At 29.8% G+C, this 14,866-nt stretch overlaps 6 protein-coding genes across 6 annotated transcripts; 3 read left to right on the top strand and 3 right to left on the bottom strand. All coding sequences in view use genetic code 12, as the record gives it.

Moving 5' to 3' along the window:
• Positions 1 to 1,764: 1,764 nt before the first annotated feature.
• On the top strand, positions 1,765 to 8,145 carry GLT1 (glutamate synthase (NADH); the record flags this gene model as incomplete). The annotated part of the gene is made up of 1 exon (XM_051759891.1): positions 1,765 to 8,145. One exon carries the CDS (start codon positions 1,765 to 1,767, stop codon positions 8,143 to 8,145), a length of 6,381 nt encoding a protein of 2,126 aa, XP_051612528.1.
• Positions 8,146 to 8,368: 223 nt separating this feature from the next.
• KGF55_004933 (uncharacterized protein) lies at positions 8,369 to 9,667 on the top strand (the record flags this gene model as incomplete). The annotated part of the gene is made up of 1 exon (XM_051759890.1): positions 8,369 to 9,667. The coding sequence occupies one exon, from the start codon at positions 8,369 to 8,371 to the stop codon at positions 9,665 to 9,667; it is 1,299 nt and encodes a 432-aa protein (XP_051612527.1).
• Positions 9,668 to 9,728: 61 nt separating this feature from the next.
• On the bottom strand, positions 9,729 to 10,841 carry KGF55_004932 (uncharacterized protein; the record flags this gene model as incomplete). The annotated part of the gene is made up of 1 exon (XM_051759889.1): positions 9,729 to 10,841. One exon carries the CDS (start codon positions 10,839 to 10,841, stop codon positions 9,729 to 9,731), a length of 1,113 nt encoding a protein of 370 aa, XP_051612526.1.
• Positions 10,842 to 11,221: 380 nt separating this feature from the next.
• Positions 11,222 to 12,499, top strand: KGF55_004931 (uncharacterized protein; the record flags this gene model as incomplete). Its single annotated transcript, XM_051759888.1, has 1 exon — positions 11,222 to 12,499. The coding sequence occupies one exon, from the start codon at positions 11,222 to 11,224 to the stop codon at positions 12,497 to 12,499; it is 1,278 nt and encodes a 425-aa protein (XP_051612525.1).
• Positions 12,500 to 12,903: 404 nt separating this feature from the next.
• On the bottom strand, positions 12,904 to 13,341 carry RPS23A (40S ribosomal protein uS12; the record flags this gene model as incomplete). The annotated part of the gene is made up of 1 exon (XM_051759887.1): positions 12,904 to 13,341. One exon carries the CDS (start codon positions 13,339 to 13,341, stop codon positions 12,904 to 12,906), a length of 438 nt encoding a protein of 145 aa, XP_051612524.1.
• Positions 13,342 to 13,791: 450 nt separating this feature from the next.
• ANT1 (Ant1p) lies at positions 13,792 to 14,862 on the bottom strand (the record flags this gene model as incomplete). Its single annotated transcript, XM_051759886.1, has 1 exon — positions 13,792 to 14,862. The coding sequence occupies one exon, from the start codon at positions 14,860 to 14,862 to the stop codon at positions 13,792 to 13,794; it is 1,071 nt and encodes a 356-aa protein (XP_051612523.1).
• Positions 14,863 to 14,866: the final 4 nt, after the last annotated feature.

The raw sequence follows: 14,866 nt of genomic DNA, 5'->3' as shown, positions 1-14,866 counted from the left end.
CTTCCATTAGAAGAATTCAAGTAAATCCAGTTTTCTATTTTTCATTATAATATTGTCTCAAAAAATCGGCCCGGCTAAAGATATATAAATAAATTAGACTAATAAATAAAATTAAGATTCTCTTACTAAAAAGGGGTCCAATTAGAATCATAATTAAATTGATTATTCAATTAAGCATCGATTCAAGCATTTATCAAAAATTTCACAGGACACATTTTAGAGAGGAACATCTTAGTTTAGCCCTTACTTAATGTCTAAAATTTCATGCTCAGATATTCTACATTTTAAAATTTGTGGAGAAATAAAATTAAAGATTTAATTTGTTTTTCGTAGATCTTACATACATGTATTTCTATTGTTTCGAAAATTTATTGTATGAGTATATGTAGAAGATTTTTTTTTGTACCAATGGCTAGTTTCGATCCATCTCTATAGGCCCTCCATTCGAACGATGCGATGACATAAATGATTAATTCCTCAACGAGATCAGTTTCCTACTTTTTCCGATCAATCATAATAGTACTTACTTTGCAGAAGTTTTTTCTTTAATTTTCGATTTTGCCATCCTAATTGATGCAAATTTATGCACAAATTTAGAAATAACGATGAGTCCGGCAATTGACAAATTCTTTACCGATATATATGATGCTAAGTTTATAAATACGTGAAATCGATGTTTGAGTCGAGCTCAGAGTCAACTCGGAGGAAAGCTGAGCGAATACAAGTTGTTTTATACATAATTATGTAGTTTAGGATTCACCCTTATTTTAATTTGAAACTTTAATTAATTAACCCCGATCCAGGTCAATAAAACTTGGTAGCCTAAAATAACCAAACGTGGTAAGTTCTAAGATTCAGCAAAACCCGAAATTTAAACTCACTACAGAAAATTTATTTTGCAAAAGCTATAAAGTGGACCCAATCAATCTATTCGGTGGGTATTCAAATCCATGAGCCAATCATTAGGTTTTACATTTCTCAAACATCCGTACCGCAAAATACTTGTAATATAAGAAAGATGTAAAATTAAAAATCTAATACAAAATATGGTAGCACTCACTATCTATCTTATAAATTAAAACAATATCATTGGCTTCTGATAGTCAAATTTAAGTTACACAAAATTTAAAACATGATTCAATTTTTTTTTTTTTTTTAGTGGAAGTAGTTATTGAAATTTTAACAAGTAATACATCTTGGAGAATAAGACAAAGAGGAACTTTCATTGTAAACAAATGCAGTGTTTGTCTTCTAATGATGAAGGCAAACTGGTACAAAAGGATTAACATAATAATGTAAGAAATTAACAGGATCTCTCAATAAAAATTTTTCAATTATTATTTTATTATAAGTTACTTAGATTAAAAAAATTATTTTCTTTGTTTATCTCTCTCTCTCTTTAGATTTTCAAATTTTTTTTTAATTAAAAATTTTTATCTTAATATTTCATTTTACTTCTTTCTTCTTTTTACCAATATCAAATCATCGTTCAAATATCAATCGATTTGAAGTTCTAATTTAGTCAATAGCCATCGATATTAGAATCATTTAAGGGAAAAGAAAGACCTATCAAGAAAGAAAGAAGATTGATATTATATACACTTTTTACCCCAATATTTTGAAAATTTAGTTGATCTAATTTTCATACATATTACTACACATTAAATTTTCATATTTTTGACAACCAACTACAATCCTTTCCAAACACTAGATAATACACATATATATACTACATTACATATACATAGATTAGATATCAATTAAATGAGTACAGTCTCTTCATCATACTTACCACAAAAAGAATTTAATCAAACAAATATTTATGATTATGATGAAGTACCAGAAAATAAATCATGGGCTCAATCATTACCTATAGCTCAAGGTTTATATAATCCTGAATTAGAAAAAGATGCTTGTGGTGTTGGTTTCACTTGTCATTTAAAAGGTGAACCATCTCATAAAATAGTTTCAGATGCTAAAAATTTATTATGTAATATGACTCATAGAGGTGGTGAATTAAATCCAAAAGATGGTGATGGTGCTGGTTTATTAAGTTCAATTCCTCATAAATTTTTAGTTAGAGAATTTCAATATCATTGTAATGTAAAATTACCAAAAAAAGGTCAATATGGTGTTGGAAATTTGTTTTTTAAAAAAGATGATGTTGTATTTGATAAATCTAAAAAGACATTTGAAAGTATTGCTGAATCTTTAGATTTAAAAGTTTTAGGTTGGAGAAAAGTTCCTCATGATTCTTCAATTTTAGGTCCTGCTGCTTTATCAAGAGAACCTTATATTTTACAACCAGCAGTTATAATGAATGAAATTTTAAATAAAGAAATTGATGATGAAGAATTTATTCAAAAATATCAACAAGATTTTGAAAAAAGATTATTTATATTAAGAAAACAATCATCACATACTATTGGTTTACATAATTGGTTTTATATTTGTTCATTATCTTCAAAAACTATTGTTTATAAAGGTCAATTAGCTCCAAATCAAGTTTATGCTTATTATCATGATTTAGTTAATTCAGAATATGAATCACATTTTGCTTTAGTTCATTCAAGATTTTCAACAAATACTTTCCCATCATGGGATAGAGCTCAACCTTTAAGATTAGCTGCTCATAATGGTGAAATTAATACTTTAAGAGGTAACAAAAATTGGATGAGAGCAAAAGAAGGTGTTATGCAATCTAAATTATTTGGTGAAGAAATGGATAAATTATTTCCAATTATTGAAGAAGGTGGTTCAGATTCTGCTGCTTTTGATAACGTTTTAGAATTATTAGTTGTAAATGGAGTTGTTTCATTACCTGAAGCTGTTATGATGATGATTCCAGAAGCTTGGCAAAATGATGAATTTATTGATCCAAAAAAGAAAGCATTTTATGAATGGGCTGCTTGTTTAATGGAACCTTGGGATGGTCCAGCATTATTTACTTTTGCAGATGATAGATATTGTGGTGCTAATTTGGATCGTAATGGTTTAAGACCTTGTAGATATTATGTTACTGATGATGATAGAATGATTTGTGCATCTGAAGTTGGAGTTATTGAAATTGAACCAGAAAAAGTTTTACAAAAAGGAAGATTACAACCTGGTAGAATGTTATTAGTTGATACAAAAGAAGGTAGAATTGTTGATGATAAAGAATTAAAAAATAAAGTTTCTTCAAGATTTGATTTTAAAAGTTGGGTAATTGCAAATATGATTACTTTAAAAGATTTATCTGAAAAATTTGAATCAAGAAATATTAATATTAATTCAAAACCTGTTGATACTAATATAACAATTCAAACTGATCCAAGATTAATTGCTTCAGGTTATTCACATGAACAAGTTTTATTTGTTTTAGCTCCAATGGCTGAAGGTAATGAAGCTTTAGGTTCTATGGGTAATGATAATGCTTTAGCTTGTATTTCTGAACAACCAAAATTATTATATGAATATTTCCGTCAATTATTTGCTCAAGTTACTAATCCACCAATTGATCCAATTAGAGAAAAAATTGTTATGTCATTAGAATGTTATGTTGGTCCACAAGGTAATTTATTAGAAATGAAACCAGATCAATTAAATAGATTATTATTAAAATCTCCAATTTTATCAAATTCAGAATTATTAGCTATTCAAAATATTAATAAAGTTTATCCAAAATGGTCAGTTGCAAATATTGATATAACTTTTGAAAAATCTCAAGGTATTCCTGGTTATATAACTACAATTGATAGAATTTGTCAAGCTGCTTCAAAAGCTATTGCTGATGATAATCAAATTATTATATTAAGTGATATTCAAACTTCAGCTGATAGATTACCTATTTCTGCATTAATTGCTGTGGGAGCAGTTCATCATCATTTAGTTAGACAAAAACAACGTTCTAAAGTTGCTTTAATTATTGAAACTCAAGAAGCAAAAGAAGTTCAACATGCTTGTTGTTTAGTTGGTTATGGTGCAGATGGTATTAATCCATATTTAGCAATGGAAACATTAGTTAGAATGAAAAATCAAGGATTATTAAAAGATGAATCATTAACTGAAGAAAAAATTATTCAAAATTATAAAAATTCAATTGATGCTGGTATATTAAAAGTTATGTCAAAAATGGGTATATCAACATTAGCTTCTTATAAAGGTGCACAAATTTTTGAAGCTTTAGGTATTGATAATTCAGTTATTGATAGATGTTTTGCTGGAACTGCTTCAAGAATTAAAGGTGTTACATTTGAATATATTGCTCAAGATGCTTTTACATTACATGAAAGAGGTTATCCAAGTAGAGATACAATTAAACCAATTGGATTACCAGAAACTGGTGAATATCATTGGAGAGATGGTGGTGAAGCTCATATTAATGATCCGGCTGCTATAGCTTCATTACAAGATGCTGTTCGTAATAAAAATGAAAGAGCTTTTGATGCTTATTGTAAAAAAGAAAATGAAGCAGTTAGAAATTGTACTTTACGTGGTTTATTAGATTTTGATTTTGAATCATCAAATCCTGTACCAATTGATCAAGTTGAACCATGGACTGAAATTGTAAGAAGATTTTTCACTGGTGCTATGTCATATGGTTCTATTTCAATGGAATCACATTCTACTTTAGCTGTTGCAATGAATAGATTAGGAGGTAAATCAAATACTGGTGAAGGTGGTGAAGATGCAGCAAGATCACAAGTTAGTGAAAATGGTGATACTATGAGATCAGCTATTAAACAAGTTGCCTCTGGTAGATTTGGTGTTACTTCTTATTATTTAGCTGATGCAGATGAATTACAAATTAAAATGGCTCAAGGTGCTAAACCAGGTGAAGGTGGTGAATTACCAGGTCATAAAGTTTCAGCTGAAATTGGTAAAACAAGACATTCAACTCCTGGTGTTGGTTTAATTTCTCCTCCACCTCATCATGATATTTATTCAATTGAAGATTTAAAACAATTATTATATGATTTAAAATGTTCAAATCCAAGAGCAAGAACTTCAGTTAAATTAGTTTCAGAAGTTGGTGTTGGTATTGTTGCTGCTGGTGTAGCAAAAGCTGGTTCTGAAAATATTTTAGTTTCTGGTGGTGATGGTGGTACTGGTGCTGCTAAATTAACTTCAATTAAATATGCAGGTTTACCATGGGAATTAGGTTTAGCAGAATCTCATCAAACTTTAGTGCTTAATGATTTAAGAGGAAGAGTTGTTTTACAAACTGATGGTCAATTAAGAACTGGTAGAGATATTGCAATTGCTTGTTTATTAGGTGCAGAAGAATGGGGTTTTGCAACAACTCCATTAATTGCAATGGGTTGTATATATATGAGAAAATGTCATTTAGGTACTTGTCCAGTTGGTATTGCAACTCAAGATCCAGAATTAAGAAAAAAATTTGAAGGTACTCCAGAACATGTTATTAATTTCTTTTATTATATGGCTAATGATTTAAGATCATTTATGGCAAAATTAGGTTTTAGAACAATTAATGAAATGGTTGGTAGAACTGAAAAATTAAGAGTTAGAGAAGATTTTAGAAATACTAAGAATGCAAATATTGATTTATCACCAATTTTAACTCCTGCTCATACTATTAGACCTGGTGTTGCTACTCATTGTGTTAGAAAACAAGATCATAGATTACATGTTAGAGTTGATAATAAATTAATTGATGAATCTGAAATGACTTTAGCTAAAGGTTTACCAGTTACTATTGATTGTGAAGTTGTTAATACTGATAGATCTTTAGGTACTACTTTATCATATAGAGTTTCAAAAACTTTTGGAGAACAAGGTTTACCACATGATACTATTCATGTTAATGTTACTGGTTCTGCTGGTCAATCATTTGGTGCATTTTTAGCAAGTGGTGTTACTTTAGAATTAGAAGGTGATGCTAATGATTATATTGGTAAAGGATTATCTGGTGGTAGAATTATTGTTTATCCACCAAAAGAATCTAAATTTAAAGCTGAAGATCAAATTATTGCTGGTAATACTGCATTTTTTGGTGCTACTTCAGGTACTGCATTTGTTAGAGGTATTGCAGCAGAAAGATTTGCAGTTAGAAATTCAGGTGCTATAATTGTAGCTGAAGGAACTGGTGATCATGGATGTGAATATATGTCTGGTGGTAGAGTAGTAATATTAGGTGCAACTGGTAGAAATTTTGCTTCTGGTATGTGTGGTGGTATTGCTTATGTATTAGATATGGCACAAGATTTTGCTGATAAAGTTAATAAATCAAATGTTGAACTTTCATCAGTTACTGAAACTCAAGAAATTGCATTTTTAAGAAATTTAATTGAAGATCATCGTCATTATACTGGATCAGAAATTGCTGATAGAGTATTGAATGATTTTAGTAGATATTTACCAAGATTTGTTAAAGTTTTACCATATGATTATAAAAAAGTTTTAGAAAAAGAAAAAGAATTAGCTGAAGAAGCTAAAAAGAAAGAATTAAGTACATTTTTAAAATCAATAAAAGAAGATCCAGAATCAGATGTTACTAATGGTGAAGCTTTTAAAATTAAAAAAGGTCATGTTCATCGTCCAAGTCATAATAAAAATGAACCAAAAGTTACTGATGTTGAAGATACAATTTTTAATACTGAATTTGAAAAGAAAGCACCAATTAAATTAGATAAAGTTAAAGGTTTTATGAAATATAAAAGAAGAAATGAAAAATATAGAGATGCAAAAGCAAGAACTAAAGATTGGAATGAAATGACTTCAAGATTAACTAAAGAAGAATTACATTATGAAACTGCTAGATGTATGGATTGTGGTGTTCCATTTTGTACTTCAGATACTGGTTGTCCAATTTCAAATGTTATACCAAAATGGAATGAATTAGTATTTAATGATAGATGGTTTGATGCATTACAAAGATTATTAATGACTAATAATTTCCCTGAATTTACTGGTAGAATTTGTCCTGCTCCATGTATGGGTGCTTGTGTTTTAGGTATTAATGAAGATCCAGTTAATATTAAATCAGTTGAATGTGCAATTATTGATCATGGATTTGAAAAAGGTTGGATTAAACCACAACCTCCAACAAATAGAACTGGTAAAACAGTTGCAGTTATTGGTTCAGGTCCAGCTGGTTTAGCTTGTGCTGATCAATTAAATAAAGCTGGTCATTCAATAACAGTATATGAAAGAAGTGATAGACCAGGTGGATTATTAATGTATGGTATTCCAAATATGAAATTAGATAAAGGAGTTGTTAAAAGAAGAACTGATTTATTAGCAGCCGAAGGTATTGAATTTATATGTAATACTACTGTTGGTGAAGATATAACTGTTTCTGAATTAAAAGAACAATATGATGCAGTTGTATTTGCAGTTGGTTCAACCATTCCAAGAGATTTAAAAATTCCTGGTAGAGAATTAGAAAATATTAATTTTGCAATGCAATTATTACACAAAAATACAAAAGCTTTATTAGAAGATGAATTAGATATTATTCGTGAACAATTACAAGGTAAACATGTTGTTGTTATTGGTGGAGGTGATACTGGTAATGATTGTTTAGGTACTTCAACAAGACATGGAGCTAAATCAGTTACTAATTTTGAATTATTACCACATCCACCAGCTACAAGACCAAAAGATAATCCATGGCCTCAATGGCCAAGAATCTTTAGAGTTGATTATGGTCATACTGAAGTTTCAACTCATTATGGTAAAGATCCAAGAGAATATTCTATATTATCAAAAGAATTTGTTGGAGAAGATGGTAAAGTTAAAGGTATTAAAACAGTTAGAGTTGAATGGAAACGTTCTGATTCTGGAGCTTGGCAAATGGCTGAAGTTGCTGGTAGTGAAGAATTTTTCCCAGCTGATGTTGTTTTATTATCAATGGGTTTTATTGGTCCCGATTCTGATAATTTAGAAGTTTCAAAAACAAAAAGAGGTACGATTACAACAGTTGATCCAAATGTTTATAAAGTTGATGATGATTCTAATTTATTTGCTGCTGGTGATTGTAGAAGAGGTCAATCATTAGTTGTTTGGGGTATTCAAGAAGGTCGTCAATGTGCAAGAGAAGTTGATGAGTATTTAATGGGTTCTTCAAGATTACCTGGTAATGGTTCAATTGAACAAAGAAGTTTTAAGCAATTGGAAGAGTTAGCTGAAAAAGTTTAATTCAATGATTTTTTATATTATTTATTATTATTTATTGTTATTTATTATTATTTATTAATTTACGTATGTTTTATATTTAATTGTTGAGTTGTAGTTTGTCATTCTATATGATGTAGATAATTTGTAAGTCGTTATCTTGTAAGATCAAAAACTTACTTTAAATTAAAATATAACATCTTTTGCAACCAAAAATTATCATCACATTCTTAAATTTATACCAATAATGTCAGGAAAGGCCACAATAAATAATCTAATAGCTCACTATTTAAAAACCAACAACTATCCAAAAACATTAAAACAATTTGAAGAAGAAAATGGGAAACCAATAGATAGTAATTTAGATAATCCATCAGAAAATTCATTACGATCTATAATTCAAGATCGATTAATATTTAATTCATTATCATCTCAATTTCAAAATACGTCAATTAATTCAAATGATCAAGAACTCATACCTCAAAAGCTTAAATTTTTAATCGATAATGAATTTACGAATTGGAATTTACCATATCCTCATATACCAGATGTTTTAGATATTCATCCATTAATCATCTCATCTGCTTATGATTCATTATCTGGTACATTATATTTCACAACTAATGATTCTCAGATCATCATCAAAAAAGGAAACAATTTGAAAAAGATCAAATTTCAAGAAATTATCAAAAAGATTTTGGTTTTTGAAGGTGGTGTTTTACTATTAGGAATGAGTGGGTATTTATACTTGAAAGATTTCAATTTAGAAAATGTAAGTGATGAAACACCAGTTATTCAAACTCAATCTCGATTTACAGTTGATGCTAAAGTTATTAAATTTGAAGGTACCAATTATGTTGTAACATTAGCATTCAATAACATACTCAAATTGATAAAGATAGATGATAATAAATTTGAGATCTTAGATGAACTTAAATTGGATCTTCAAGGCACTTGTTTTGATTTGACAATATATCAAAATCAAATTGTGATAGTAGTAGGAAAATTAGAAAATACATTACTAGATGTTTACACCATAACCAATTTCAAGTTTAAGTTACATTATAAAATATCAATCAACGATGCAGAATTTACCACGTCTAGCTTTTCTCCACGTTATGTCACATTCTCAAATCCATCAAATAAAACTGAAATCCCAATAATAGCAGTTGCAACATCTCATGATCCATTTATGAGAATCATTTTAGTATCATTAATTGACTTTGAGTCCCCAACTCCTATATCAAGGAATCAAATTTTAAAAAATTACAATACATTATCTCCACAAGATAAATTTTCTCAACCTTTAATAAGTTGGAGATATCATAATAATAAAATTTCGGGGATTTGGGTAATGGGTGATGATGGAACTATCCGAGGTTTAGATGTTTTAGAAAATAAAATTATAAAAGAATTAAAACCATCAAACGAGTCAAGAGGTCATAAAACCAAAATCAAAGATTTCATTCACTTTATAGATAAAGACGGTAAGGAGAATTTAGTAACCAGTGGAATAGACAGACAAGTAATTGAATGGAAATCATAGTTATAGAGTTTTTCATTTCATTCTTTTAAATATACATCTATAAACAACACTAAATTAACAATTAAGCCCATTCAGGTTTTGATTCTTTAGATCCACCTCTCCAATTACCTCTTCCACCTCTATACCCACCTCTATTACCCCTTCCTCTATAACCACCTCTGAAACCTCTACCTCTTCCTCTACCTCTATATCCAGATTCTCCAAAAGTATCCATATTAAGTGATTTTTCTTCTGACCATTTCATACCTCCTCTTTCTTCAGTTGATGAAGATATAGAATCAAAAAATGATGATTGTTTATCATACTTAGGTCTTTCTTCTTCTTCTTCATCTTCTTTATCTTCATGTTTTTCCTTTTTAAATCTTTCGTTTGATTTTTCAAAATCAAAATCTTCATTAAATGATGTTTGCTTTTTGGATCTTGCAGATGGTCTTGATCTAGGTTGAGAACTTGGCGGCACTGATTCTGTTCCTTTTGATTTAGTAGATTTTGATTCTTCTGGATTTGGAACTGATTGTTCTTGTGCTTTTGGAACTGTTTCTTTTTCTGTCTTGGTTGGTTCAACTTTTTCATTTGTGGTTTTAGTTGGTTCTTTTTGAGTAGGTTTTGGCGCTCCAGTTTCTTTTGGTTGAGCAGGCTGAGTGTTTGAAGGTTTTGGTTTGGTTTCAGTGGTTGTCGTAGCAGTTTCAGAAGTTGAAGTTGGCGTTGGTTGTTGTTGTTGTTGATGATGATGCTGCTGTTGTTGATGCTGTTGCTGTTGTTGTGGCTCGTTTCTCGTCTGAGTTTGAGGTTGTTGATAGTTTGGATGTTGAGGTGGAGGTGGCTGATGAAATTGAGGTGGATACTGCTGAAATTGGTGAGGTGGTGGACCTGGTGGATAAAATCCTCCAACTGGTGGTGGAGGAGGATAAATTGGTCTTACTTCTTCGATAGGAGTATCTAAAACTGACAAATCTGCAACATCATTACCTCCAAATACAATATAACTATAAATTTCATGACCAGGTGGAACTTCTAAATGTGGTTGATTATTCATTCTACCTTCAGTACCAAACATTCTGACCGATTTCAAGGCAATGGTACCTTCTTCGGCATTTATATTTTCTAATATACCAACATAACGTATATGTTTTTTTGATATCAATGAAATGGTTTTTCCAACAAAGTCAGACATTGTATTGGTGTTGTTGATGAATCGATCTCAAGATTTAAAAGTTTACGAAATTGCAAATAATTTTTTTTCAAAAATGTTGAAACAATTTCGTCCCGCATTACAATTGTAAAACACGTCAATAAAAAAGTCTATAGTATCAGGATTTTTCACTGAATGACATAGTTTCAGTCTTTTTTAAACTTACAGGGGTCAGACCATTTATTTAACTATCAGTTGCCTCAGATTGAGCCGACAATTGGCGAAGGTTGAAAGTATATGTCGCGATAAAAGTTTGACGTCACTGGTAAACATGTCAGGAAAACTTAATCCAAATTTATAACGATCAGTCTTCCAAGCAGCACTTCTTCTTGCGAAACAATTTTCCACTACCATCAATCACAATGTCTTTGAAACAAGAGGTTCAAGAGGCGACAAATCCCGAGTTTAATGAAAATGATTACATTAGGGATCCAGAATCCCCTTTCAATGATGTAAATTCAGATGCAGACGAACAACAAGTAAATCCTGAAACTAGTCAAGAGTTTATAACGGAAAATCAAGAACAGACACCAATATTAAACCCTGATGATGATGAACCTAATATTGATGATGATGAAGCTAACATTGATCCAAGCATAATTGACCAAGAACCAGAAGAAGATGAAGACGATGTTATAAATTCCATCAAAACCAAACGATACAGTAATGATGAAGAAAGAGGTTTAACTCAGAAGAAAATAATAAGAAAGTCAAGACCTGTTTTACCACAAGATGAACCAGTTAGATACGAAGAAGCACCGGATGGATCAAATTATAATGATATGAATCCACAACAAAGAAAAAGAATGGAATTAGAAGAAAAAATGACAGCAGCAGTTAAAACAAAATCTTTTAGAAGAAGAAAAGCAGATGAAGATGACCTTGAAAGAATGCAAGATGATAAAATTGATCATTTGAAAGAATTGATGATAAATGCTGCTAATTTAGATGTTGATAAAAATACTCAAGGACAAATCGCAACTGAAAAATTAAAATTGTTGGATGATGTAACTAATTTGTTATCAAGAGCCGATTTAGCGATATCAATACTAGATAATAATTTATTGGAGGCTGTAAGATTATGGTTGGAACCATTACCCGATGCAAGTATGCCAGCTTATCAAATTCAAAAAGAATTAATACATTCATTAGAATCTTTACCAATCAAAACAGATCATTTAGTTGCATCTGGTATAGGGAAAGTCCTTGTGTTTTATCAAAGATCAAAAAGAACAGAACCACAATTGAAAAAAATTGTTGATAGATTAATTGGTGATTGGACTAGACCGATATTAAATAAATCAGATTCATACAAAGATAGAGCAGTACAATTTGGCGAATATAATAGAGTAAGATATTCAAATAAATTATCTACACATCATAAAAAATCAGAAGCTAAAACGTTATATGAACAAAATGCTGAAAGAAGGAAAAGAGCAGCTATACCTACTGCTAGAACAGCTGCTTATAAAATTGCTCCTCGTGTTGATACCAGTTTATTGAGAAGGCAAGCTGGTAGAGGTGCCGGTTATGATGATAGATTCAGAAGAATTAATCAAAAAATTACATCTATGGGAGGTAAAAGAAAGGCAACTAAGAAAGGAGGACCTTCGATTGAAGGTAGAGATTTAAGTATATAGTCGGAATTATAATGAATGAGACCATGATAAGAAGTAACTGCATGTTAAATTTTCGCAATTGACAAACTCCTACCTGTTCTCTATTCATGCTCTATTACCTTTTTGTAATATTTCGATAAAAAAGTAGAATTTAATTATTTAGTGGTTACTGCTTTCTCTACAATCTACAGTTTAAATTTCCAAAAGACTATTAATCTTTAAACTCTTTTCGTATGTATTGAAAAAAATGATTTATGTAATGTACATTGCGTCGTATATATAACTCTCCTACCCCTGTATGAATTAATTAAATGGATGACAATAACATAAGGCTTTACGATGATTGATGATTTAAGCCCATGAATATGTTTATATTAATTAGTTATTATCATTCTTATTATTAATGTGATTTGAAATGAATAAACTTATGATCTTGGTTTTTCTTTCTTTTCTTTCCATAAAGCTAATAATGAAACACCAGAAACTTTAACAACTTTAAATCTAACACCTGGAATATCACCTTTAGCTTTACCTCTTCTACCGAAACCAGCTAATAAAACTTCATCATTTTCATCAACGAAATTTAAACAACCATCATTTGGAACGAAAGCGGTAACTCTTTTACCGTTTTTAATTAATTGAACTCTGACACATTTTCTAATAGCTGAGTTTGGTTGTTTTGATTCAATACCAATTTTTTCTAATACAATTCCTTTGGCGTGTGATGAACCTCCAAATGGTGATGATTTAAAAGCTGTTCCTAATAATCTAGCTTTATAAGCTTGATCAGCCCATCTGTTGTTTCTTCTGTGAACTCTTAATTTTCTAGCTGAGTTAAGCCCTCTTGGTTTACCTTTTCCCATATTTGATGTTAGTTAATTATAAGTTGTTGTAAAAAGAATAAATCTATTTTAAGTTTAAATTGAAAAAAATTTTGTATGATTGAAAGAGACTGTTTCGCATAGTTAAAAAATTACCATAGTAAAAATGTGTGTAGATTTGGTAGCATTGGATAAAACTAAGATTGTTATTACGTACACTACATGATGTTCACTACCAAGCGTTGAGTAGGGTTTCAACCCTACGTCCTTAAATACACATTGTTGAATAAACCCGATATTTTTGTTGTGATAAGCCCGATTAGATAAGAAATTTAAGATAAGGTAGAGATATAAATCAATATCCTAAGTCAAAGAAATAATGTCAAAGATCTACATTACATTTCATCCAATTCACATATTTTATCCTTTACCATCTATAAAATAATCTAGTAATAGAAATGTCCAAATCTATAAGTTTTTCAACAATTTATCCTAAGGTCTAGAAACTATGGACTTATTCCTTTTAATTAATGATAATAAAAATAAGAACAATAAATCTATTTGATCTTTAAACATAAATAATAAACCTTGAACAAATACACCTTTTAATAATTGTGGTGCAATACCTTTATATAATCCTTTGAATTTTTCAGTATTCCATAAATGAGCTAAAGCATCAGTAAAATGATCAAATTTAATATCATCTTCATCATCTTCATCTTCATGATATTTTTCTGCAATTTTATTATGACCACCATCGGCTGGTTTTGTTTTAGCTTTCTTTTGAATCATTGCTTTTGATACAATTAATGGTTGAGTTGCAACAGTAGCTAAAGATTTAGCCAAAACTCCTAAACTAAAACTTTCTAATGGACCTAAAAATTCTTTATTTCCATATATTATTTGTTTTAGTCTTTCATATGATCCATATGTTATAGATGGATTAATACAAAGAACTAATGAAACTCTTAAACCTCTCCATAATCCAGTAACACCATCTTGATCTAAAATTTCTTTAATTAATTGAAATAAATTTTTATGTTGTTTATCTGTTTGTTGTTGAGTTGTTATAACACCAATTGGCATTGTAAAACATTGTGATATTGCTGCTGCTAATGCTCCTAAAAATAATTCAGTTGCTGTATTAGCTTTATGATTTGGAATATGTTTATATAAATTTGCATAAACTTTTTTGACTATTGAATACCAATAAAAGTATGAGAAATTTTGAGCTGCTGTTCCAACAACAGTTGAAAATAATCCATGATACCATCCTAAAACACCTTTTTTAGCATAAATTTGTTTTAATACATCTAATGTATTTTTATATTTTAAACCATCTTTACCTTGTATGGATTCTTCGAAATTGTCGGATTCTGATTGTGGTGGAGTTGGTAAAGATGCTGTGGATGAAGAAGATGATGTTGAACCTTTGTGTTTATTAGTTTTTTTGACTTGAGTTTGAATCAAGACTTTACTCAAATCTAATGGATATACCAATGTATTGGCAATTGCTGATGCTAATGCACCTGAAGCTGCTTTTTCTATTGGAGAAAGTGACATGATA

The sequence above is a fragment of the Candida pseudojiufengensis genome (assembly GCF_024610245.1).
Source record: "Candida pseudojiufengensis strain CBS 10847 chromosome Unknown scaffold11, whole genome shotgun sequence".
Classification (NCBI taxonomy): domain Eukaryota; kingdom Fungi; phylum Ascomycota; class Pichiomycetes; order Serinales; family Debaryomycetaceae; genus Lodderomyces; species Lodderomyces pseudojiufengensis.
This window is presented reverse-complemented; position numbering and strand designations above follow the sequence as displayed.